The 23,704-nt window shown below is 48.8% G+C and overlaps 9 protein-coding genes across 9 annotated transcripts; 4 read left to right on the top strand and 5 right to left on the bottom strand.

Annotated features, from left to right (window-relative positions):
* Nucleotides 1-500: 500 nt before the first annotated feature.
* On the bottom strand, nucleotides 501-1,190 carry FPOAC1_009387 (uncharacterized protein; the record flags this gene model as incomplete). Its single annotated transcript, XM_044853813.1, has 1 exon — nucleotides 501-1,190. The coding sequence occupies one exon, from the start codon at nucleotides 1,188-1,190 to the stop codon at nucleotides 501-503; it is 690 nt and encodes a 229-aa protein (XP_044706483.1).
* Nucleotides 1,191-1,370: 180 nt separating this feature from the next.
* DAD4 (DASH complex subunit dad4) lies at nucleotides 1,371-1,807 on the top strand (the record flags this gene model as incomplete). Its single annotated transcript, XM_044853812.1, has 5 exons — nucleotides 1,371-1,373; nucleotides 1,439-1,495; nucleotides 1,546-1,590; nucleotides 1,643-1,727; nucleotides 1,779-1,807. The coding sequence occupies 5 exons, from the start codon at nucleotides 1,371-1,373 to the stop codon at nucleotides 1,805-1,807; spliced, it is 219 nt and encodes a 72-aa protein (XP_044706482.1).
* A 581-nt stretch (nucleotides 1,808-2,388) lies between these two features.
* On the top strand, nucleotides 2,389-4,798 carry FPOAC1_009385 (uncharacterized protein; the record flags this gene model as incomplete). The annotated part of the gene is made up of 4 exons (XM_044853811.1): nucleotides 2,389-2,566; nucleotides 2,628-2,948; nucleotides 2,994-4,714; nucleotides 4,769-4,798. The coding sequence occupies 4 exons, from the start codon at nucleotides 2,389-2,391 to the stop codon at nucleotides 4,796-4,798; spliced, it is 2,250 nt and encodes a 749-aa protein (XP_044706481.1).
* A 697-nt stretch (nucleotides 4,799-5,495) lies between these two features.
* On the top strand, nucleotides 5,496-6,532 carry FPOAC1_009384 (uncharacterized protein; the record flags this gene model as incomplete). Its single annotated transcript, XM_044853810.1, has 2 exons — nucleotides 5,496-5,805; nucleotides 5,874-6,532. The coding sequence occupies 2 exons, from the start codon at nucleotides 5,496-5,498 to the stop codon at nucleotides 6,530-6,532; spliced, it is 969 nt and encodes a 322-aa protein (XP_044706480.1).
* A 340-nt stretch (nucleotides 6,533-6,872) lies between these two features.
* OXR1 (oxidation resistance protein 1) lies at nucleotides 6,873-7,902 on the bottom strand (the record flags this gene model as incomplete). The annotated part of the gene is made up of 2 exons (XM_044853809.1): nucleotides 6,873-7,328; nucleotides 7,378-7,902. 2 exons carry the CDS (start codon nucleotides 7,900-7,902, stop codon nucleotides 6,873-6,875), a joined length of 981 nt encoding a protein of 326 aa, XP_044706479.1.
* A 301-nt stretch (nucleotides 7,903-8,203) lies between these two features.
* FPOAC1_009382 (uncharacterized protein) lies at nucleotides 8,204-10,371 on the bottom strand (the record flags this gene model as incomplete). The annotated part of the gene is made up of 7 exons (XM_044853808.1): nucleotides 8,204-8,244; nucleotides 8,294-8,304; nucleotides 8,420-8,509; nucleotides 9,132-9,504; nucleotides 9,567-9,948; nucleotides 10,005-10,200; nucleotides 10,259-10,371. 7 exons carry the CDS (start codon nucleotides 10,369-10,371, stop codon nucleotides 8,204-8,206), a joined length of 1,206 nt encoding a protein of 401 aa, XP_044706478.1.
* Nucleotides 10,372-13,193: 2,822 nt separating this feature from the next.
* On the bottom strand, nucleotides 13,194-16,140 carry SEC24 (COPII subunit; the record flags this gene model as incomplete). The annotated part of the gene is made up of 3 exons (XM_044853807.1): nucleotides 13,194-13,205; nucleotides 13,270-15,483; nucleotides 15,541-16,140. 3 exons carry the CDS (start codon nucleotides 16,138-16,140, stop codon nucleotides 13,194-13,196), a joined length of 2,826 nt encoding a protein of 941 aa, XP_044706477.1.
* Nucleotides 16,141-18,830: 2,690 nt separating this feature from the next.
* FPOAC1_009380 (uncharacterized protein) lies at nucleotides 18,831-19,229 on the top strand (the record flags this gene model as incomplete). The annotated part of the gene is made up of 3 exons (XM_044853806.1): nucleotides 18,831-18,853; nucleotides 18,912-19,163; nucleotides 19,214-19,229. 3 exons carry the CDS (start codon nucleotides 18,831-18,833, stop codon nucleotides 19,227-19,229), a joined length of 291 nt encoding a protein of 96 aa, XP_044706476.1.
* Nucleotides 19,230-19,869: 640 nt separating this feature from the next.
* On the bottom strand, nucleotides 19,870-21,920 carry FPOAC1_009379 (uncharacterized protein; the record flags this gene model as incomplete). Its single annotated transcript, XM_044853805.1, has 4 exons — nucleotides 19,870-20,127; nucleotides 20,282-21,049; nucleotides 21,104-21,811; nucleotides 21,897-21,920. 4 exons carry the CDS (start codon nucleotides 21,918-21,920, stop codon nucleotides 19,870-19,872), a joined length of 1,758 nt encoding a protein of 585 aa, XP_044706475.1.
* Between the last annotated feature and the right edge of the window lie 1,784 nt (nucleotides 21,921-23,704).

Raw genomic sequence — 23,704 nt, 5'->3', positions numbered from 1 at the left:
TGAGAGCATGCTATTTCTCACCGATATGGTTTGAGCATGGTAAAGAAGCACCACATATCGAAGAAACAACATTCATACTGGATTCATCCTATTGCTATACACATCTATTTGGACAGATCACCTCACCTGTCCCTGCCGCGACGGCTAGCGGCGTTCTTCGCCCTGGCAACTGAGATACGTTTCTTCCCCATACGTTCTCGGTAATCTGTCGAATTAGGCAGAGAACAAAGCTTAACATGATCACGATTAAGCCGGAGCGTCAATTGCCATCCCTTGGCCGAAAGGCCTAGGGTGCATAGTTGGGGCTTGACTTTGTTGGTCGGACATTTCTCCTCGTATTTTATTAAGTGGTATCTCTGTATAACGTGCGTGTATGTGTATGCCTGGTAATTTCGTACATTTGTTGGCGAGAACGAAACCGTCTCATCTGCTTGCTTGATGTTATAGGTTTTATTTTTCATCAATTCATTACATGGGTATATCCTGCTCAAAGACTGTGATCATTTGAGAACCGTATGGGCACCACGAGCCTCCAGAATCTGCTCCGTAGCGCTCTGGGGTAGCGTTCTGATGAGACCAAACACCTCTCTGTTGTGGTAGCGTAACCGTGTCTTTGGGTCGAGATACGGTGCAGGCAGTCCTGTCACGTCGCAGTAGTGCTTGTTGTGTGCGAGTGATGGCGCAGACTCGATGTTTGTGTATGTGGCAGTGGGTGCTGAAGGACCGCCTGGCTTGAGGCTCTTCTCAAGTACAAGCTTGGACAGACTTCGCGATGCTTGCGCAAGGTTTGGGGGCTCCTTTCCGCTCTCGGTGGCTGGTGTGCTGGTACCGCTGGTTGAGAGTCCATCGTTGTCGGCTGGGGTGGCGATACCGCTCGCGTCCATTGGGGTGCCTAGAGCAGAAGCTTCTCTTCGGGAAGCATCACCGACTATGGCCTTCAAGTTCTTGTTTCTGCGCTGGTTGGGTTTCCATGATGGACTACGGAAGTTCTTGTGGATGGAGTGGATGTCGAGCTTCTCTATAAGCTGTTGATGGGCGATTTGCGCCTCAGTCGGAGCGGCCATCGTGTTTATCTCCTTAGTAAGGTATGTTGTGCGAGAAGAGATGCCAACAGTCGAGCTTGACGTTGGAATTACTTTATGAGTTTGGTTTGTGGTAGAAAGGTCGACATTACAAAGCATAGCTAGCATTCGATGTCGCAAGCTATGAGCGTATCGCGTTGTAGTAGATTCTGCCGCGTTCCACCGCGTTACTGATAATGTAGCTGGGGAATGCTTCACAACCCAAGTGGGCGCAAAGTAAACAGAGGACTCCACACGCCTTGTCTCATTCACCATATTGACGCAAGATAACATTGTCAAAAAACCGAAATGGTACGACTCCTATGTGAAATCACGGTAAATGCATATGTTGCCCTGTCTAACTTGTATGTATGTAGGAGAGTCCTCACGAGCACCAGCAGAACCTACTGCTTTCACGTATCATTACCAACGTTGTATGTTTGTTTGAGATGAAGTCAGTCTGAAAGATACTAACAGTGGGTAGGAGAAGCTCAACGAGGCTGTTATGGTGATGAACAAAAGTCTTCAGGTTCGTAGATGATCCTGATCATTTTACGCAACACACTCATATGTCGTTTTAGGACATCAACATTCAGAACATGAACGTCGAGTTGGTAGCTCAAATGTTCAAGAACTACCAATCGAACGTTTTGTTCCACCTAGAAGGTGAGTTTAGTGTTGGGCGGTTTGTAGGTTGATGTTAATGTCTGTTGATAGCCACGGACAACTTGAAGCCCCCGAACTAAACAGTTGCATGGGGACATGCGATTGGAGTTCTTCTGTATTTGTTAGGCGCATGATTAGTATGAATTGATGACTTGTCGTTGGCTCTTTCATAATTACCGACCAAGAACTGAAACGAATGCATGCATATTAACCAACTCTTATATGTTTTGACCTGATCCTTGTTTGGCCGCCAAACCTCATGACTCCCCCGCCGTAGATACTATCGCGGCCTAGTTAATTATAGCCATTCATTTTTTACTTGATGTCCGCCAAGTTATGTTAAAAACATCAAGCCAGTAACATGCGAATTTTCTGGCATAGGTAGGTTGCTTTTGTACATATGTCTTGTTACACTGCGAAAGTGGATACCTGTTATTGTATGTCACGGCCCTTGATCAGCCTTGTAGCTTCGTACAGTAGGTTAGTACCTAGGTACTAGGTATATTCTCGACCTTCCAACAACTAAGCTCAATCAACTTGCGCCAACAATTGGCCGCGAAAGTCAGTACCTGACTTGACTTTTACTTGCTCTTTTCCTCCGCCATGATTTTTTACTCTCGCACATAGTCTACATTATACCATCCTCTCCACCAACACAACCATGGCTCCCTCGGCCATCGACCAGCCCGCAATCAAGGCGCCCGAACAAAAGACATACCCTCCCGCCCAGATCTTTCCCGTTAAGGAGACGCGGTTCGAGAGCTATATAGAGCCATCAAAGGATGGAAGAGAACGCGCACTGAAGCAACCCGAAAGCTCGGCCATCGTTATTGACAATGGTAAGTTGGGAGCGCAACGCAAGGGGCTTGCGACAGCCTTGGATTAACAGTTATACTACAGGATCCTCCACCGTGCGCGCCGGCTGGTCATTCGAGTCGAAGCCGAGATTCAGTATCCCGCCTATCATGGCTAAGTACCGCGACCGAAAGCTGGGCAAGACGTTCTCTTTTGCTGGATCTGACTGTTACGCTGATACAACCGCGCGCGGCCATATCAGAAGTGCTTTTGAAGTTGGAACAGGGATTGTCAGCAACTGGGATGTGATGGAGCATGTGCTGGATTACATCTTTCTCAAGCTGGGTATGAACGATGCAGATGGCGTTATTGAGGTCCCGATTGTCATGACAGAGGCTGTTGCCAATTTGCCATATTCAAGGAAGTGTGAGTGAGTCGGTCTGACTACCAAAGCATTCGCTGACTTTCTAGCTATGACCGAGATCATTTTTGAATGCTATGGCGCGCCTTCATTGGCTTACGGAATCGATTCCCTCTTTTCATATAGATATAACAAGGGTAAGACTGGTCTCGTGGTCTCGTCTTCGTACACATCGACGCATGTCATCCCTGTGTATAATAACAAGGCCTTGCTCGGTCAAGCCACGCGATTGAACTGGGGAGGTTACCACAACGCCGAGTATCTTCTAAAGCTGCTTCGACTTAAATACCCGGCTTTCACCGGGAAGACAAACGTCTCACAAGCAGAGCACATGCTGCACGACCATGGATATGTGTCCCAGGACTACGACGATGAACTCGCCAGCTACCTTGAATGGAAAGGGCTAGAGGATCGCGATATTGTTGTGCAATACCCCTACACAGAAGTCGTGGTTGAGCAAAAGACCGAGGAAGAGCTAGCAAAGATTGCAGAAAGGAAGAAGGAAAGTGGGCGAAGACTACAACAACAGGCGGCCAAGATGCGTTTGGAAAAGCTCATGAAGAAGGAGCAGGATCTGGAATACTACAAGAATCTTCAGAAAAACATCACTGATGTAACAAAGAAGGAACTCAGACGTCAGCTTGACAGCAACGACATCAAGGATGAGAACCAGCTGGAAAAGATTATCAAAGATTTGGAAAAGGCTGTTAGGAAGGCTCGAACAAAGGATGTTGGTGGCGATCCCGAGGAAGAACAAGAGCAACCCAACTTCGATCTTCTTGATATCCCCGACGACCAGCTTGATGACGCACAGATCAAACAGAAACGCCAACAACGATTACTCAAGTCAAACCACGAGGCTCGTGCGCGCGCAAAGGCTGAGAAGGAGGCAGAGAAGGCGCGAGTCATTGAAGAAGAGCGTGCTGATACTGAGAGAAGAGAGAATGACTTGGAGAACTGGCTCGAAGAGAAGCGCCAACAACGAGCGGAGACACTGCAGAAGATGAAGGAACGCGAGCGTCTCAAACAGGACCTGGGCAATCGAAAATCTCTCGCTTCCCAGATTCGTATGAAGAGCATTGCCAACTTGGCTTCAGACGCCCCGACCAAAAAGCGACGACGTGGTGGCGATGATGATAACTTCGGCGCAGATGATGATGACTGGGGTGTCTATCGTCAAATTGCCGTGGGTGACAACAGTGATGACGAGCATGAGGAGGAGGATCTCAACTCAACACTCAAGTCACTAGAACAAGACCTTTTGCGTTATGATCCCGATTTTGATTACGAGCATACTCATGAAGCCCAGTCCGACTGGTCCAAATCTCTACTGCACGCCTTTGCACGAGGCCCCCGACCCTTCGATCCCTCCTCACAAGCCGAGCTTAACCAAATTCACCTCAACATTGAGCGTATTCGTGTCCCCGAAGTTGTTTTCCGGCCCTCTATTGCAGGTGTGGACCAGTCGGGTATCGTTGATATCGCCGGCGACATTCTTAACCAGCGTCTGGGCAATTTCCCCAACCGGGATGATTTCCTACGCGATGTCTTCCTGACAGGTGGCAACACTCTTTTCAAGAATTTTGATGATCGCGTTCGCGATGGTCTGCGCTCTCTTCTTCCCGCCGACTCACCCTTGAGTGTACGTCGTGCTGAAGACGCCCTGCTGGATGCTTGGAAGGGTGCTGCGGGGTGGGTTGGAACGCCTGCTTGGAAGACGGCCAAGATTTCAAGGGAAGAATACCAAGAAAAAGGACCGGAGTATATCAAGGTGAGTCTGACTGTTACATACAGAGTTTGGCCCTTTACTAATGGCTTATCATAGGAACACGACATGGGTAATTCTTATGCGTAGATTGTGCTGTGATGGAGGAGACAAGGAGCCAAAAAGCGGGCGGGTTTGTAAACGGTAGATTGAGATTCTCTAGTTTGCATGTTATCAAGCAAGGATTGCTTGTTCATATAGAAAGAAATGTATACTGGGCAATTGGGCTGTCAAAGCCTAAAGGCTAAGCGTCATAGAACCAGTAGCTTTCTGTATCTTGTTTTAATCGAAGTAGCAATCGTCGTACCTAAGATGTCTTCATCCAGACATCCAGACATCCAGCCTGACAGCCCAGATAATCCTATCATGCAGTTACGTATTGATTGAATCTGATGCGTGATGGTCCTCTCAAAGGTACAAGTGCAATACTCGTGAGACCTCTTGGCCCTACAATACTGCGAAATGCAGACGTGTTGTCTCTTAAAAGCCTTCAATCTTGATTTGCTGCCTTGAAATTAAAGTGAATTGCTCTGATCGCTTGAAGTCAACTGCCGTTCTCTGTTTCTTTATCGATAAAGCTGTGCGCGCGCCCACTTTCCCCATGAGCCCCTCACCTCCCGAGTCTCCGAAAGTCGCTGATCTTTCCGTCTCATGATCTTTCTTCCGACTTCCATTGGAAGCTACCCACCAATTCTTGTCGCTCTAAATACCTTGCGAACAGTGTCGCCAAATACACACAAGCTCTAATTTGAACAATCAGCAATCCTATCCAAAGTTCAAGGTCATCATGACTTCCACGGATCCGGCTACGGAGCAAATCTCAAAGATACCAGTTCTTCTCCTCAAGACGAGATCGAGTCCCGGTGATTCATATGAAGACCTCTTCTCAGAAACCAGCGCCGATGGGATTGGCTTTTCGCCTCAATTTGTCCCGGTACTATTGCATCAGTTCTATGGCGAGGGTATGAAAAAAGTAGCAGCGCTACTTCGTGAGCGTCGCATTGGAAACCAGGAGCATCATGAATATGGCGGCTTGATCTTCACGTCGCAAAGAGCAGTTGAAGCATTCGTGAAACTTGTCGAAGATGGCAAAGCCGGTGCGTCATGATGTTCAGCTATTGTTTCACCAGAAAAGCCAAGACTAACGTTATGCATCATGCGACAGAAGACACCGCAGACCCCTCCGAAACAACATTATGGCCTCACCTCCAGAACGTCCCTGTCTACAGCGTTGGCCCTGCCACAACACGCGCCCTCGCTGCCGTCCCCCAGGATCCTCCACTCCAAGTCTTTGGCAGCCACACGGGAAACGGTGCCGCCCTGGCTCCCTACATCCTCGCACACTACTACGAATGGTACCGCGATCAAGCCCGTCCTAGCCTCCCGCCACTACTATTCCTAGTCGGAGAGACTCGCCGCGACATCATCCCCAAGACCCTACAGGACGGCGCTCTGCCCGACACAGAACGCATCCGGGTTAACGAGACGGTCGTTTACGGAACGGGCGTCATGGAGAGCTTCCCCGTTGACCTGCGCCGGGTTCTTGCCGAGACGCGCGAAGATCCGGTCCGCTGGATCGTGGTGTTTTCTCCTACGGGATGCGACAGCATGCTCCGGGTCATGGGTATTCTGGATGCTGAGACGAACAAGGTATACAAAGGATACAAGCGGGATGATAAAACTTTTATTGCGACCATTGGACCTACCACGAGAGATCATCTGCTGTCGTTTGGCTTTGAGCCAGATGTATGTGCCGAGTCGCCTACGCCGCAGGGCGTGTTGGACGGTATACAGGAGTTTATGGTCAAGAGGAGGCAGAGCTGAATATCGGTTTCAATACAACAAAACCATGCATCAAATGGATGTATAATATTGAGGTTGCAACAAGCCAGCGCATCTAAACAGTCAGGAGTGTCTCAGGGTATCATTCATTTACCATTCATTTCTGCAGATCCACCGCTGGATATCTTTCTCTCGTATCTTCTATCTCTTGTACCCAGGGGACCTTGTCTCGGCCGTATTTACGGTGCCTTTTGTCGCTACAAATGTTGCTTTCCCTTTGCTGTATACCGCCAGACTGAGGAAAGACCAAAGCCGTCATGCCTATTCCATTTCAGAACACCGAGCGCCGTGCAAACAGCTTTATAAAGCCATAATATCGTCATCACACGCCCATAACCCAGAGCTCTACGCCAATAACTCCAAATTTGGTTCCCTCGTCGCTCAGCGGCTCGTTTCCATATGTCTCGCACCTGGAGCTGTGTCCAACCTCTAGTCCATTATCTAACCAGAGCCCATAGTGTCCACCGCCTGATCCTACGCTCAGGAAGCCGGTTTCGCAATTAATGCAAAAGTCGTTCAACCCGCTGTATGGGAATGCTTTAAATCGCACCGCTTCGCTGGGTGTGGGTGAAGGTGCGCGAGAGTGTGTGGGCGTGTTGGTTTCTGACGAAGGTGGCGGTGGAGCGAGCGTTGTGTTTCGAGAGTTGAGATTCGTCGTATCGGCCGACGGAGGCGGTGGGAGAGGTGTAATAGTTGAAGCTCGCCAGAGGAAGCACTCACCGTTGCCAAAATACGTATGCGCAGGATGAGGATATTCGGAAAGATATGCGCCAAAGACCTAATTATATTAGTTAGGAGAAAACGTCATATCGTCTCACTCTACTCACCCCTCCTTCGAGATCCTTGATAACAAGGACAAAACCCGCTCGCTTGCCCTCGAATTGCCGACACCGTTGGTATAGCGTCGCTAAGCTCGCGCCGTCTTGTTCGAGGCTGTAAATAAGATGCCAATCGTCGACGATGCGTAAGCGCTCTGGGACCATGGTACGAATTTCCTCCGCCACCGCTGCGCTCAGCAATTTGGCTGAGGATGGTGTCCCCTGGCGATAACCGTGAAGAATAAGAGGATCGAGCGGCGGAGGACGCATGGGACTGACTGTACGGCGCACGGGAGAGAAGACGCCATTTATACCGTCCTTTGTGTTGTGACCATTGCCGTTATGAAAGTTGAAGTCGTCGTCATAGGCGGTGTCGGCCTGGCTGGGGAACGAACCCTCACTGGAGAAGCGGCGAATGAGTCCAGTCCACATGTTGGTAATGTACGACGCAGAAGCGCGATTTGAGTTAACAGGCGTGCCAGCGCCGGAGGTTTCGGGTGTTTCGGGGGAGTCGTTGCGGTCCGAAAAGCTCATAACGGTTACAGAATGCCTATCTGTTGGTATGTACTTTGGTCCAAGACTGTATGCAGTATAATGCAGAACAGAAGAACTAGGAAGCGAAAGACATGTACACAAATAAATAAATAAAAACAGAATATTTGGCAGTATTTAGGTAGGAGAAGAGAGACTGAATAGGAATACTGAAGCAGTAGTTAGTTCAAAGGGAGAAACCACAAACGGTTTTTTATATGGTGCTCAGATCTGAGACATTGAAGAGTGTAAAATGATAAAGTGCATGGAATGCATGGAATGCATGGATGGCTCTGACGCAGCTTTACTTGGAGCCAGTGGAGCTAGATATAGCGGGGTCAACGCCTACAAGGAGACGTTAGGAAGGTAATCAAAAAGCCTGATTGTGACCTACAATTCAATACACTGACTCCAACGCCTCCAAATGCAATGCATTGATCCGGCGTCTTTCAGGCAGCAATCGTGGCAATCCGTGTGATGGATACCTGTCCAGTGTGAGTTTTGAACAAAGACAGCTTACAACTGATTGCGTGGTGATTCATAAGCCCTTCCATGTGTCTGGTCTCTTCCACTGGCCGCAGCCACCTGTGCGTACACGCTGGCAAACTTCCTGATCGTCATCAGATTAGAGCCTCAATCATCAAGCACTAGCTCATTCTGCCCAGTAACATATCACCACCACCAAGGCCCTGGTTGGGTCTAGACCTTTGATCTGCGGCTAGCACTAAAAGTCTTGGACTGTCACGTTGCAAACATGAATGGCTACTGGTGGCAAGTAAATGAATGAGCCAAGCGGTTGCATACTAGATAGGTATGTAGCACCTACTAGATAATATCAGGAGACAGGCGGTGTTCGCCGTACAGTCGACCAACTAAGAGACCCGCCATTTGCATAGAGCCACCAATGGACACATAAACACTTATTATGAATGTTTCTTTTGGGATATAACAACTAGTAAGAAATGGTTGCAATGTGCAATTCATAAAATCATCTTTATCACCCGTCTGGATCTCTGTCTCCATTTCATATATTCGATCCTGTTTCCTTACATTTAACCTCTCCTATCAGCAAGATTGACTCAAAAGACTCATGCCAGATACGTGATATGCAGAATAAACTCGACTAGTAATTCTGCATGCGCTTGCTTGCTTGCGTGCCCAGAGGTATGCGATGTGGTCTATTTGACATCCTCAAATTTGTACGTCATCTTTTACGGAGGCTCCACGTTTACCTCATGATCTCCTGGTAGATCAATTGCTTCAACTGCTCCTTGCTCAGGTTGTCCTTGTGCTTGTCAAAGTCGAAGAACTCCTCGGGGATTGGGGGCGCTGTTGGCTCGTCCTCGGGGTCGTGGTAAGGCTCGAGGTATGGGTGCTTCAGAGCTTCCTCCACCGTAATGCGCTTAACAGGGTTGAATGCGAGGAGCTTCTCGAGCAGGTCAAGGGCCAGATCCGACGTCTTGGGGAATAGAGTTCGGAAGGGAACCTTCTTCTTGAAGGGGAGCGATCGGATGTATTCTCGAGCACGGCGCGACTTGATTCCGTAGTAATCTTCCATGGTAGGTGTGCCCAACACATCCAGAATAAGAGTCAACTGGTGGTGGTCTAGTAGCACAGCAGTTAGCAAACAGATCTGACAGCATCGCGAAGCATCAGTGGCCACTTACAATCTTTTCCGGGGAAAAGAGGTTTACCGCTAAGCATCTCAGCGAGGATACAGCCGACCGACCATACATCGATAGCCTTGGTGTACTCCTTGAAAGTCAACATGATCTCCGGCGCACGGTACCATCGAGTAGCGACGTATTCAGTCATGAAACCAGAGTTGTCCTCTTGAGAGGCAGCGGATCGCGCAAGACCGAAATCGCAGACCTTGAGATCACAGTTGGCGTTAAGGAGGAGGTTAGAGGGCTTCAGGTCCCGGTGCAGCACGTTGGCCGAGTGCATAGCCTTGAGGGCTCGGAGGGTCTGGTAGATGAAGTACTGGCAGTGGTCGTCAGAAAGATCTTGTGTACGAATGACACGGTGCATATCCGTCTCCATCAGCTCCTGCAGTATTCGTTAGCTCGCTGATTTTGCTGTGACAAAACCGAGGTGTTTCATACCTGGATCAGATAGACTTCCTGAAATGACTCGTAACTTCGGGGCTTCTGAATGTCGAGAATGGAAATGATGTTCTCGTGGTTAAAGTATCGCAGCAGCTTCATCTCTCGCAGAGTTCTTAGACAGAACATGGAGTGATCGAAAGGAGTGATCTTTTTGATGGCGACCTTTTGACCCGAGGGCTTGTGAATGGCGGAACTAAACAAGTGTCAGCATTTGAAGGATTTCACAGACGTAACAGGAGGTGAGAACATACCAGACAACACCATAAGCGCCTTCACCGACCACATCTTGGATATCATATTGCTCGCTCACGTTGAAGGAGATCTTGCGGGACCCCGCAGCGTTAGGGGGGTTCGATCGAGACATGGTCGCTGTGGTGGATGTGACGAGGATGAGGAGGAAAGATTGTCAGAAAGAAGAAGAAAAAAAAAACGGCGAGCGTGCGACCGAAGAGTAAAAACAGAAGGCGCGAAAGGATTGCGCAGTCAATCGATCGGTCGGTCGGTCGGTCGAGTTGTTGGAATAGAACAGAGTCAAAGAGGAACCAGCCAAGACTTAGACTCCTTTGTTCGCACGCAGCCGACGCTGATTAAGGATGATTTGAGGGGAGGGGTCGAGTTAAGTAGTATGTACTGGTATCCGTACTGGTGCAGCTGATAGTGGTACTAAAGCTCCACCTTGTAGGTACAAATAGTATGGAGGACCTTTTGACGGGACACGGAGGAATCTTTATAGTTGATTGGGGGAGATGAGAGAGAGAGGCTGAAGGTGGCAGGGGAGATATTAAGGTATAGCAGAAAAAGCAAAAAGAAGGTCGAGCAACGTCAAAGAAACGGTAGATAAAGCTTGGTCTTATGTGAAAGCAGTAGGAGGTAGGTAGTATAGCCAGGCAGGTAAAGTAGGAACAAAGAGTTCCACTCGGGCCGTGCTGTCTCTGATTCAAATAGTATAAGGTCCGCGGGGCAAAAGCAGGCTAGCGTGAGGTGGTAGAGGCCCAAGTTTCAGTCGGTTCGGTGTCGCGACGGTGAGTATAGGTAAGAATAGGTAAGGATACAACAAGCACGGTCTTTGGTGATGGAGAACCCAACTCTCTTTTGTCAAAGGACAGGACGGCTTCACCTTCCGGGGATCTAGCTCCAGTCCAAGGCTGGTCTGGGCTTCTTGCAGGTGTTGAAGAATAGACAAGGAAAGGTTTTTAAAACAAGACAGGTTGGATATGAAACAGGGCGAAATGGGTCAAGACGGACGAGACGGGAACAAGACAAGAATGAGAGTAGCACGCAACTAATAAGGGAAATGCAATTCAACATATTGCAGTACAGCGCAATCAATGCAGTGATGTATGAGTCTTTTTCTCTTCCCTGAGTCATCTGATTCATCTGTCTACCTATCTATTCTCTATCAACTGGGCTGATGGCTGCTAACTTTGATGTGATCAAGATAGCTGGGCGGCTAAGAACCAACAACTACTTGCCAACAGCCGACTAGATGTGCCACCCAAGCTTACCCATCAGGTAGCATTGGACAGCAAATGACTTTGAGGTTTATTAACTAAGCCTAGATAAGTGCCCATCCTTGAATTGGCTTGCTCTTGGCTGATTTTGAAGCCCTGTAGAGAATCTCAATAGCAAGGAAGAAAGAATCCTGGGTCACCCACCAGACGAAACAATACCTCTCATCTACAACAGTGAACCCTAGATCCAGTCTAAACCCAGATGGGAAGCTAATCTAATGATCTTCAGGATATCCGTAGAGGGGCACTAAGAAAGACAACGCAAACCTCGTATGATAGTAAACATAACTAGGTAGTTCAAGTTCAGAACAACAGACGAAATTAAACACCACATGCAACCTGAAGATTAATACCACAATTATAATTGTTCGCCTCTGGACAAACAAACTTAACAGCTTGAATTATAGAGACTAACGACCAGGGGACGAAAGTGAAGGGAACATGGTGGGGTGAAGAACAACCTACTAAGGTACTAAGGTACTCTACTGTTTGAGTTTGTTAGGGGCGGACGGGACGGCCAGCTTCCATTCTGCAGTCTGTCTCCATTGAACAGGGGTCCAACAAGTACCACAGAGGTACCTGTAAACTCAATCTCATCCCAAACATCACCTCACTTAGTACTAAGAAAACAAAGATGCATCAATAGCATAACAAATACCCTCCCTTCTGAGACGAAACACTGCAAGAGAACCTTCCAATGACAAACCCGAAACATGGATACCTCAAGACAAGACATACATAAACCTTGACCATACCCTGGCCCAGCTCTTACAAAGAGTCCTCTGACAACTTGCTAATGCGTTTCACTAACATCCAACGCCGCTCTGGACTACTACTGGGGTTCACCACACTTGGAGATTTCCACTACAGCAAGTTTAACTAATCATAATCTTTATGTCAATCGAACACGCAGTCCTCCACCTGACCATGACAGAATCACAGACATTCACTTCGTAAAAATTGTGATATCAGATACTAGTACCTAAACTCTCAAAATAAATCTCTCAGCGCCTACTCTGTCTTGCCATTGGCTGCCTCACCTCCCTAGGCGCGTGTTTCACACCCACCGCAGCCTGTTGTGTTTCATCATTGGATGGCAAGGTCCTTGTATCTCGACGTACCTCCCTCCTAGTCCCTGCACAGTATCAGATGTGGCTTCAATTCATGTGAACCAGCCCCTTGGTCATGGATTCACCCAAGAAATCGGTTTGTCGTTTGGTTTCCGGGATGATGCATTATACTAAAAATACAACTAATTCATGCATCGCTAGGTACTCCGTATACATTCCTGTTTCTATCGCTTGGTTGGCTTAGTACTATTCGAGAACACATCGACCTTACCTGCCATAGGTAGGTAAGTACATACTAGGTAACTTTAGGTAGTACTGTTTTATGCCGTACCTAAACGTGGAGCGTCGTATGGACTACAGTCTACTGCCAATATCAACATCATGATGACTTCGTCACGCTAGTCTGCATGCTAACTTTTGCACACAAAACATTTGATTCTATCTAATTGGTACCGTTCGCATCTCTGTTGCCAAAAAAACAAGCCGGCTGCATCTCCAGGACCCCGACTCCAGTCATTGATTGAATCCCTCCTCATCACAATATTACAAGGACTGATCCGACCTATTTCTCCCCTCTACCGACGCCTGACTCTTAACAAGCTGTTTTACTGAACAACCTACGACAAATGACTGTTAGTGTCTTGCATCTCCTGGCAAAGCCTATTGCTGTGATCAACTCACCTTTTCTCTCAACATTCCCAACCATTGAGCTGCGCTCACGCCCTGATCTGCCCGGTCCTCCACAAGTAGGGTCTGCGCCCAAAGCTTCAGACTGGGTTCTCCATCTTCTCGAACGATATAGAGGTGGGGCAATGTAATGCTGCCCACACCTAGTGATTTGTGGTCCCGGCTCTTTTGAACCACAGCCCGCACTCGTTCGTTGAAGTCTCCTTCCAGTTCCGGCACCCGGCCCTTGCCAACCTGTACCTGGCTTCTGTCCTCCACTCCAAACACGTCGTGTACCAACTGCGGCACAGCATCTCGGCCGATCCACAAGAATTGAGTTTGGCCGTCGTCGATAAGGTACAGTCCGTAGGGCACGAGCCTTTCTGAAGAGAGGTTAAGAGCGGGGGGGAGCGCGATGTGGCCAGTCTCTGGCTCCGGGACACCAGCATTGTCTGGCATGTCGTGTAGTGAGTACAGTCGGGGGTAGATGTAGCGCATAAGAAGGGGAACTGGCAGTGTCGACAAGAGGCAAAGAGCTGCTGATCTGATGTCGGATGGAATCTGAGATGACTTGCGCAGACCGACATTCTTGATCAGACCTAGGAACAAGAGGGGTAGACCGCGAAGGTTGGCGGGGAACTGAAGACCACCGCCCATGCTGCCTCCAGCGAGTTCCTTCTTGAAAGTCTGCAAGAGCTCGGTGACCTTGCTCTGAAGAGCGTCCCTGGCCGCATCAAGGCCACTTGACAGAGATCGCTCCACAGCCTTGTGGCTGAAGTAAGTGGTGATGGCACACTGATCGGCCGAGGCGTACATGTCGGACAGGTTGGTTGTTGTGGGGAGGGCAAGGGTCATGACGCGGATGCGACGCTCGCCATTGCAAGTTGTGTGTAGCACGGCCGCCTGGAGGCAAATGACATTCTTTGTAAGATTCTCATCTATAGCCACCTCAACAACGTAGCACTGGTCGCGGGGGAAAGCAGGGAAAGCGCAGAGGTCAGAGCTTCGGTTAAAGAAGTTACCATAGAACGTATTCATTCTCAGACCGCTAGTGGCACGGACTCTAAGAACGGCCTCAAGTCCAATCTCAGATGACAGATAGTCGCTGAACTCGGATGCGAACTTGAGGGCATCTTCGGGTCGCGAAGCGTGCCATCCAGGGTAGAACCAGGTCTGTCCACCAGTGTATCGGGGAAGGTTGCTCAGCGAAGCAACATCCTGGTACTGCGACGAGAAGAGGAACATGTCAATAGACACTTGACTCTTCGAACACTCCACGGCAAAACTCTTGTAGAAACTATTGGCGGTCTGAAGAAGAGCGCCCTCTTTTGATGTGCCAAGGAGCTTCTTGTCCTCGCGCATCTCAAGCTTGCCAACACCCATGTTGGGAAGGGAGGCAGTCAGAACAACGATCTTGCCTCCAAGGGTGGAGATGAGCTTGTGTGCCGCACGGAGGGCTGATCCCATGCATGAGCCGTTGCTCTGGTTGTTCTGGAACATATCAGGAAGCTTCTGCAAGAACTTCTCGACGCTTTGTCGGCTCTCCGTCAGGGGAACCAGGAGGTCGTTGGGGATAGGCAAGAAAGGCTCGTCGAGATCGCTGACGACAAGCATGTTGGTCTCACCATTCTCGTCGGTATCCTTGGGGACCGAGAAGTAGTGTAGGCTGGAATCCACAGCCAAGAAGCCGAGACGAGTACGGCGATCAGCATTTGGTATCCTGTCAAGGCTGTCCAAAATGGTGCGGGCCGCGGTAGCCACAAGTCCGGTTGAAACAGCAGCGTAGCTGACATCGAAGCAGAACAGGTAGATAAGAGGCTGAGGAGGGCGGACCATGTACTCCTGGGGAGCGACAAACTCAACAACAGCGTGGTTCAACTCAGGTCGCTGCCATCGGTCGACGCTCTGCTGAGCAGCGGCATCCCAGTCGAAAGCTTGAGGAACGTCATTGGTGAGGTTACACATGTTACACCTCCATCGGTGCCCCTGGTCCAAGAAGGTAACATAAGGGTTGATGTATGTCCTGCAGCGTCTGCATCGGGAAATGACCTGGTCTTGGACAACAGGTACAGGGTCCTCGTCGTCGTGGAGTGAGCCGTAGGGCTGGATAACCAGTGCAAGGGGCAGCTTAGACTTCTTGAGGAGAGAATTGGTGGTGGGAACAGCGTTGAGGGTGGATCGGAAATATCGCGGGGAACAGTTGGCGTCGGGAGACGGAGTAACGCTCGTCTAAAGGCGCATGTTAGCAATTGACATGGCTGGGATCCATTCGTTCGGCCGACTTACGTTGGCAGGAAGAACAATCGGAGGCGGAGGAAGATCAAGCTCCGAGACATTGAAGGGCTGGCTGAGGAGATCAGTAGGGTAGAGCTGGTTGAGGACAGCAGGACGAGGAGGCTGAGCACCCTGAGGCTGTCCAGCAATGTTCATGCTGCCAACTCCTTGGGTGATGCCACCAACACCAGGCGCGGGCTGCGGGGCACCAGGTGTTGGGTATCCTTGGTCGGGCGCTTGATAACCATACTGAGGAACCTGAGGAGCAGCGGGTTGCTGTGCGCCATAACCCTGGGGATACTGGTAACCCTGAGGGGCAGCAGCTTGAGGCTCAGCTTGATAACCTCCATAGCCTGGTTGAGCGGGAGCAGCGCCGAATTGCTGAGTAGCTCCTGCGGGTTGACCACCAGCGACAGCATTGGCGCCGGTACCAACTTCGAAGGCTTGAGCCGCATATCCTCGCTTCTTCTTCTTGTGACCTTGATCGTGGGGCTGTTGGGCGGCAGCAGGGTCCTCGTAAGGTTGTTGGAGCTGCTCATCTTGAGCAGCAAATTGATCATATGGCTGGGCCGGATAGCCGCCGAAGCCATCACCAGGAGGAGGCATCGACATGGTTGAACGGCGAAGGGAGCAGCGTCGCACCCAAAGTTATATAGACGGGTTCGATCAATCGGTTTGAGAAACGATTCGGACGGCGCTGCAAATTAGCTTGCAAGTGTATGCGTGATTGAGGAACTTCGAAGGTCGAAAGTCGACTCCAGATCCAAATGCCCCAGTCAAAGAGGTTTGTAAATGTTGGACTGGGATGGAGAATAGAGGATGAATGGGTGGTGGTTGATTGATGAGCTCAGAGCTGATCTGTACTGCAGTCTGGCCTCTTCGCATTGGTCACCGCCACAACGACAGCAGCCAAGAAACCTACCTACAAAAGGAGGGGCTCCTTTTTTATGGTTGCCTGAGCCACGCTATCAGATGCCAGACGTGGAAAGGACAGCAGCATCAATATGGGAGCTCCAATAGAGGAATGACTCACTTGAAAAGAAATAATCCATTTGTTATAACTCGAGATTTTCCTTATGTTCCTGTTGTCCTGTTCGTGTAAGCTCGGAGCTTGGAGCTTATGTATGTGGCGTCAGAGCTTCACGCTTTAGCACTAGCCACACATGATGGATTGTCTACACTTATCTAGTAGGTACTAATACAGTAACCACTATAGTACCTACATCAACCAAGGCTACTCTTCTCTGTCGTAATATTTCGTCGTTGTTTACGTTTAACTTGTGCGTTTTAATGGCATATCTTCCGTATAAATACCAAGACTAATTCGGTTCAGTACCTCATAGCTCGCACAAGGCTGGACACTTACCCTTCAGACGTACGCAGATAACCGGCCAACCGCTCGAATCACAAGCATTGATCCGAATATACCTAGCTGGACCAGAACTAGGGTGTTTTGCGGCTGTGTTTGAACTGAGTGAATGTCATGTTATGTCTTGGTATGGTATATCCTGCCGGTTGCTCTAGTTGCTGCGCAACTTTGTCTCAACTCAACTCATATCTACCGAGTAGAAATTCGACTGTGGTGCTGGAATGGGTAATTCAAAACGGCGAACATGACTGGTTCAGTTCCTGATGTTCTTTTCTCTAACTAGTGAAATCTATTCACACTCACTTACTACTGAGATAGAGATTTGTAAGCCCCAAACATAAGTGCAGAGTTGTATAAAAGATACTGGTTCTGAGGTAATACTAGTGGGATCACTGCTCTTTTCAATCAGTATAAATTTATAATGCATAGTCGTATATGTACAAGTATTGTAATGTGCTTCGCTTTTGACGCTTTCATGTCGTTTTTATCACATCCGTACTGACATATTTGCCTTTAAGTTGAGGCTTATGACATCTGAAAAACCATGATAATTCTTGCAAGTTAACCTAGTGACCTTCTGAATGAGGCATCAGAGTATCACATAATGACAGTGTTTTAGCTATCATGTCTATGTCTCGTCCTTCCTTTACCTTCAAATGTCAAGTGTAATTGGGCTTCATCTTTGTCGAGTCATAGGCTTTAAACTACCACGAATTAATTTTGTTGAGTGCGTGTCTACACATACTCACAGGACACTTTTTATTACGCCATTGTCGCTTATAGGCTTGATCGACGCCCTCGTTTATCTCACAGAGCAATTCAAATGACAAACAAGTCACATCGATCTCGCATCGCCTACCTATATCGCAAAAAAGGCTCTATAGACATCCCCGTATTTTCTTATTCCGACTACATAGACTTGCGTCAAACCCCTGAATAGCCTGCAAGCCTCTCATCACTAAAAGCAATCTCGAGAGTTGGAGATCAGTACATGTCAGCCGCCATTTGAAAGCTTGAATCCTCAAGACAAAGTAAGCACTGTCATTTGAATACGAGTAAGCCTGTCAGATGAGCTAATCAAAAGCCATGTTTCCAAACTTGCTCCTTCATTTTATGTTTGGTCAAGGTATGCGAAAAGTGAGTTTTATCTCATCTCATCTTGTTCAGCTCTGGTCTCTCCAGCACTGCCACCCACTCACTGCAAGGATGGCATGGACGGCAACGGGCCGGGATAGTTTCTTGGCATTTTCAGGTACTGAATCTCTAAGCCAGGTGGGATCTCAAGGATATTTTCGGTAATTAAAGGCTACTATAAATGTAAAAATAGATTGGTAGTTCGTGATCAGCAACAAGAAGTATCTGCTTCACATGATGAATTATCCATCAGACAGCACCAAAGACTGGTTGTCATCAATGTCCAAGAGGTACAATCACGATCAACTCGATTGCCCGTCGTCGCCCTAAAAAGCCATATGTACCTATCTACAGGAGGGGCAAACCACTCAAAAGACCCTTTTTAATCGATCCAATTGGCGATCGCTACAACGTTTTTCGCAAGTTGGAGCTAAAATCAGGTCCCTGAAGTACCACATGCCAGGCTTGGATCCCCCCATGCTGGACTGCGGCTGGCCTGGCCTGGCCTGGCCTGGTTCATCCATCCATTCCTCCCTCTCCCCATAAGTCAAACCAGCTTCTTCAGTTCTGCGACCCCTCAAAACTCTGTTTGCGCAGCAGTGTAACCCCTTTCGGCTGCCTCTCTATCGTTACCTTTGCACATCGCCTACTCCTCTTTTCTTCGCCATTGCTTTCTCGACTTTCTCGACTGCGTTGATCGCATACAGCATTGACTCTTCTGCCCTATTCGCATTTGAACTCCTTACTCGGTACTATCGCCGATTTCGCATCGCATCGCCCTTGTAGGCAATAATACATCATGGCGCAAACCTCAACAATCAGGTACAACCAATAATCCCCCAGAATTTTCCAAGCTCGTCTAACTCAATGCTCCGAACAGCCAGGTCCTTCCTCTCATCATCGTTTTTGCTCTCCTCGGCGTGGGCGGCTGGGTTGGCTACCAGGTCTACATCAGCGTCGCCAAGATGTCCGACGTCGCCTCGGAGCGCATGGGCAAGAAGAACGTCGTATTCACAAAAGACGGAGTAAAGGTTGGCGTCAAGCAAGTCAAGACCGAGAATTATGTCGACGCGACACAGAGCTGGTTCGTCAAAGCGTGGAATCTAGGCACAGCCCAAGATGGTAGTCAAGCGTAAGTACAACGTTGCCAAACGAGCTCTTCACATCTGACGTTTTGTGCAGTAAGAAGCAAAAGTAAAAGCCGGTCGCAGTTCCATCGCGAAGTTTGTACAATGGGGTTAAAATCATCATTATCGGGGTAAACGGGAGCACGAACGAATTGCTAAGACTTTATGGGAACTGGTCTTTATTCTTGACATGGTCTTCAGAGCGCGATTCATGTTATGCCAGATATTCAACTGCAACTCTTATTTCCTTTTCGTCCAAATGGCCCCATGCAGGATTAATTGTTCGAGACAGTACTGCTCACAAACAGCTTGCGCGGGCAAGCATGCCGGAAATACAGTTTCTAAATGTCTTGCAAATGAAGACGGGGAGTAGTTGGTTCCTCAAGATCATATGCACTCATGAGACAATATTTACCAGCAAGCTTTGAAGATCATACACTGATCTACGTTTTTGTTTCGTGCAGTAGATCTTATCAGATGGCGCAATTCAGCTCAGATCAAACAGATTTGTAATGATTTTGGACCACAGGTATCCAGCACCTGACACATCTAATTCCTAGGTAGCTATATATATAATTTTATCGTCCAAGGCCAGCTGTCTTTAGCCAAATGGTTTTCCAGGGAACATTCCCCGTCTATCATGGCATGTAGCACAACACAATATTCCTAATACCAGCAAACCGACCATCCTGGCATCTAAAAATCAGAATTCTAAAGCTGCAGCAGACCTTGCGCCACCCTCTCTTCGTTATTCAAGGACCCGCGCGCCTTACTCAACAAGTCGTGCTTCTGGTAATGGACCCGCTCTTTTTGCATGGCGTCGTGTTGTTGAATCGGATTTAAAGTATATCCTGCCATTGCGGGCGCCGTCTTGGACGACAACAGCTTTTCAAAATTGTATGCGCCAGGGTATGGGTTGGCCATTAAGCCGTCTCGGCGGATAAGCATTGACGGAACGCGAATGTTGAGCTGTGGAGCAGCGTCAGTTAATCCTGAAGATGATACAGTAAAAAGCAATAAATGTGGAGATCAAAGCACAGAGCAAAGCAGGGCTTGGGACTCAAAATCAAAGAGAAAAACGAAGGTATTGAGAAGTAGAGAATATTTGCCAAAATGTACTTACTTGACGGAGAACGTGGGCATATCTGACGCCGAGATGGGAACCGATGAATTCAAGGCGGCCTTTGACCCATGCTCTTTGCGCATCAGTCGTGTAGTCTTGACCCTGGACACAGGTCAGGGGCCAAGTCAGGAAATAACCTGGTAGACCCTTGAGGGCATCTTCCTCCCCACACCCGAATGCGGATAGATTGGCTCTCTCAAGGAGCTCTCTGCGGTTGCTAAACCATCCCAGTTGGTATGGGACTGAGGAAATGATATCCGTGATGTTATCGACGCATGTCCTTGCTGCTGTTGCGTACTCGGGAGTTGTTCGGTAGTCAACGGGAGCGCAGACCCAAGCAGCACAGCGAACGATGAGAGAGGCTAGAATAATACGTGAGCAACGCATCAGGTTCCAGACACTAACGACCCAGAGATCTTGATAGGCGTCGATTCGACCTGGGAACACCTCAGCCAAGCCGTAGTTGCCGTTAGGCACATTGTCCTCCCATGCCACAGACTTGTAGTGAAAGTACTCGGGCAGAGAATTTGCCCAGGCCGCGTGCTGTTGGTCAAGTGTTTGACAACGACGAATGATATCGAGCAACATTTCGATGTTCTCGGGACTCCGGCTCAAAGTTGCCATCAAGCGATTAGACTCAGCCCTGAGTTCTGCTGTGCGAATGTTGAGTCGCTGGCATTCAGCTCCGAAGTGGTTGTTAACGCTATCTGTGATCCACCATTCAACTCCCATAGCCGGGGCTGTGCCCGTGGTCAATGTGTGAATGATCTGTTCATTTGTTAGCTGGACTGTTTGGCAGAGAAATGGGGGAGGCGACTATACCATTTGCGTTCGTGTGGCCACGAAAAGAGCGAGACCAGTTTTTGTTTTTATCTGCCTCTTGTCTCTAGATTTGACCAGGTTGATGGCTCCTTCGATGTGGGAACCCCAAGCAAGCATTCCCAGCTGCTTTGCACTGATATTCTCGAATAGTCCAAGGAGAAGCACAGCGGCCAAGGTAGAATCTTCTTTGCTCAGGGCAGGGTCTTTGAGAGCGACGAATGTGGCGGAAAGTGCTCGGGTATAGTGTCCCAGAGCTTTGGTTTCAAAGTCGCATCCAGGACCAACGCGGTTACCGAGAGAAGCCAAGGCACAGGCTTCGAAAGCCAGTCTGAAATGGGGAGCTGGTTTTTTCTGATCGGCCTTAAGAAGAGGGACAACGAATTCCATCCATCCGCGCGTGTGATCATGAGCAGGAAGGAGAACGAAATTTGACAGAAAATGGCAAGTAGCCTGTTGCTCAACCGGAAGCTGGAGTGTTGACAAGATAGACTGGTCGGGTGCTGGCTTGTGGATGACGACGGCCCTGGTAGCTGTTTGAGAGCCTAATTTGCCTGGCTTTTGGGCTGACGCTTTCTTGTTGGCTTTGCGTGCTCTTCTTTCAGTAGCCTGTGTCTCATTGCGAAAGACGAGATCAAACTCGTCCTTGTATCCGGGGCATTGTCTCCTGGATTTGGCACATTGGTTGCAGGTTGGCTTCGTCTCATCGCACTAGGATTGTGAGCAGTTGCACTATAGAGAGAGCCTCTACGATATGTGTGTAGTGAGGCCTAGCAAGACAAGATTACCAACATACCTTGATTCTTCGGGCTCTGCACATTTGGCAGCCCCGTGAAGGCTTACCACAATAGACCATGACGAAGCGTAGTTATGAGCGGTAGAGATCAGGTCCAACAATAAGATTCCGCTTGAAATGCAAAAATCACCAACAAGATGGGCGGCAGAGCTGGAATTGAGACAGAGAGCGATCGTTCAAGGGCTGGGTGTCCAAGGGCTGGGTGGGAGGACAGAGTAGACGAGAGCCACAGGATAGGGTGTACGAAGACGCGAGTTACTTATCGTATCGGATCCCAGATCAAGAGTGTGATTTTGTAAGTCGAAAGCGAAGTGAAAGCTGTTGATGAAGCTACTCTTACACAGCGATCATAAACCAGTACGACCGATTGAGTTGAGATAGACAATACTAGATCTGAAAGTTTCGGCGAGCAAGATGAAGCATTGATTTAATGGAATCAATGACTCGCTAGTGGCGAAGACTTGGAAGTGTCAGTGGTTCTGGTATCCAGATTTTGGTTCCTCTTCAGATGTGATATACCAGGGTGAGACACGGGGATAACGATAGAATAGGACGAGATGGTGGAGAGGGGAGAAAGAAGCAATGGGAGAGGGCAGGGAAGAAAGAGGCAAAGTGTGTCCAAGCGGGCAACAAGCGAGACGTTGTATCCGAGACGCGCGAGCGAGCGAGGAGATGAATTGTTTGCTTATTATTAGCCTTGCACAACACAGGACCGCAGAGCACAGCGGGGGGTCTAAGCTAAGGAGCGGTACAGTAACTGTATCTGGAGAGGAAAGAGAACGAGGAAGAGACGGCAGCAGGTTGGTGGTGGAACCTCGAAGAGGAGATGGAGGGGAGGACAAGGGGGTCAACGTGATGACAGGCGATGAGACAATGCGGGTTTGCGAGAGTACATACGGGCGATGTGATAGATGATGAACCAAGAGACTAGACTGGTGTACTGTAGATGATGACCAGGCGAAAGAATTGCTTTTTCAACGACGCCGTTGGACGAGATAAAGCAGGTAAAGAAAAGAGGATACTGAGATGCAATGCGATGCAAGAGAATGGATCAAGAACCAGGTACGGTAAATAACGACCCGCTAGAACTGTCAGTTAGGTAACTTATAGTATGTACGGAGTGCTTTTCAAGTTAGCGATTCTCGCGTCAACTGACGCCAAATCAGGGTTGGTACCTGGTGAGGTACAGAGCAGTACCTAGGTATGTATGGATAACCGACTGACTGAGTTCAAAGAGTTGAGTGAGTCGTGGAGTTTTGGTTTATGGGAAGCGGGAAATCATCCCCTGATGCGCACTTGTTAACAGTTGAAGTCTAAGAGCTGACAGCCAATTAGAGGGTAGCGGGTCGGACAGCCTGCAACCACTAAGCTGGACTGAGCTAGAGCAAGCTCCACTCTGATACTAGGCCGAACGATTTTGAAGGAAGGAACTGCACGGGAGAAGCCTGCCCCGAGGAGCTTGACCTTGCTTGGCCTGACAGCCTAACAACGTCAAGAGGGAAGAGGCTGTGGGCTGGAACAGATGGCTGAGCGGGGCTTACAGGGGCTTTACAGATAGAATGGTCACCCATTGTTGGCAAAGTACCTGGAACCTCGGCATCTCCAAGCTCATATTGTCAGATTGACTCGCGGCCTGTCACAACTTAATTGCGAAGTGTGTGTATGTGCACGACAATTGCTTTTTTCTTTTCTTTCTCTTTTTCTTATAATCTGATAGGTACTTATAGCATAAAGTTATCGTTCTTGGAGCCGAGGTTCATGATGAAGATCAATATACTTGTAACAGCCGACCTAGGAGATAAGATACA

Source organism: Fusarium poae, chromosome 3, assembly GCF_019609905.1.
Source record: "Fusarium poae strain DAOMC 252244 chromosome 3, whole genome shotgun sequence".
Taxonomy (NCBI): domain Eukaryota; kingdom Fungi; phylum Ascomycota; class Sordariomycetes; order Hypocreales; family Nectriaceae; genus Fusarium; species Fusarium poae.
This window is presented reverse-complemented; position numbering and strand designations above follow the sequence as displayed.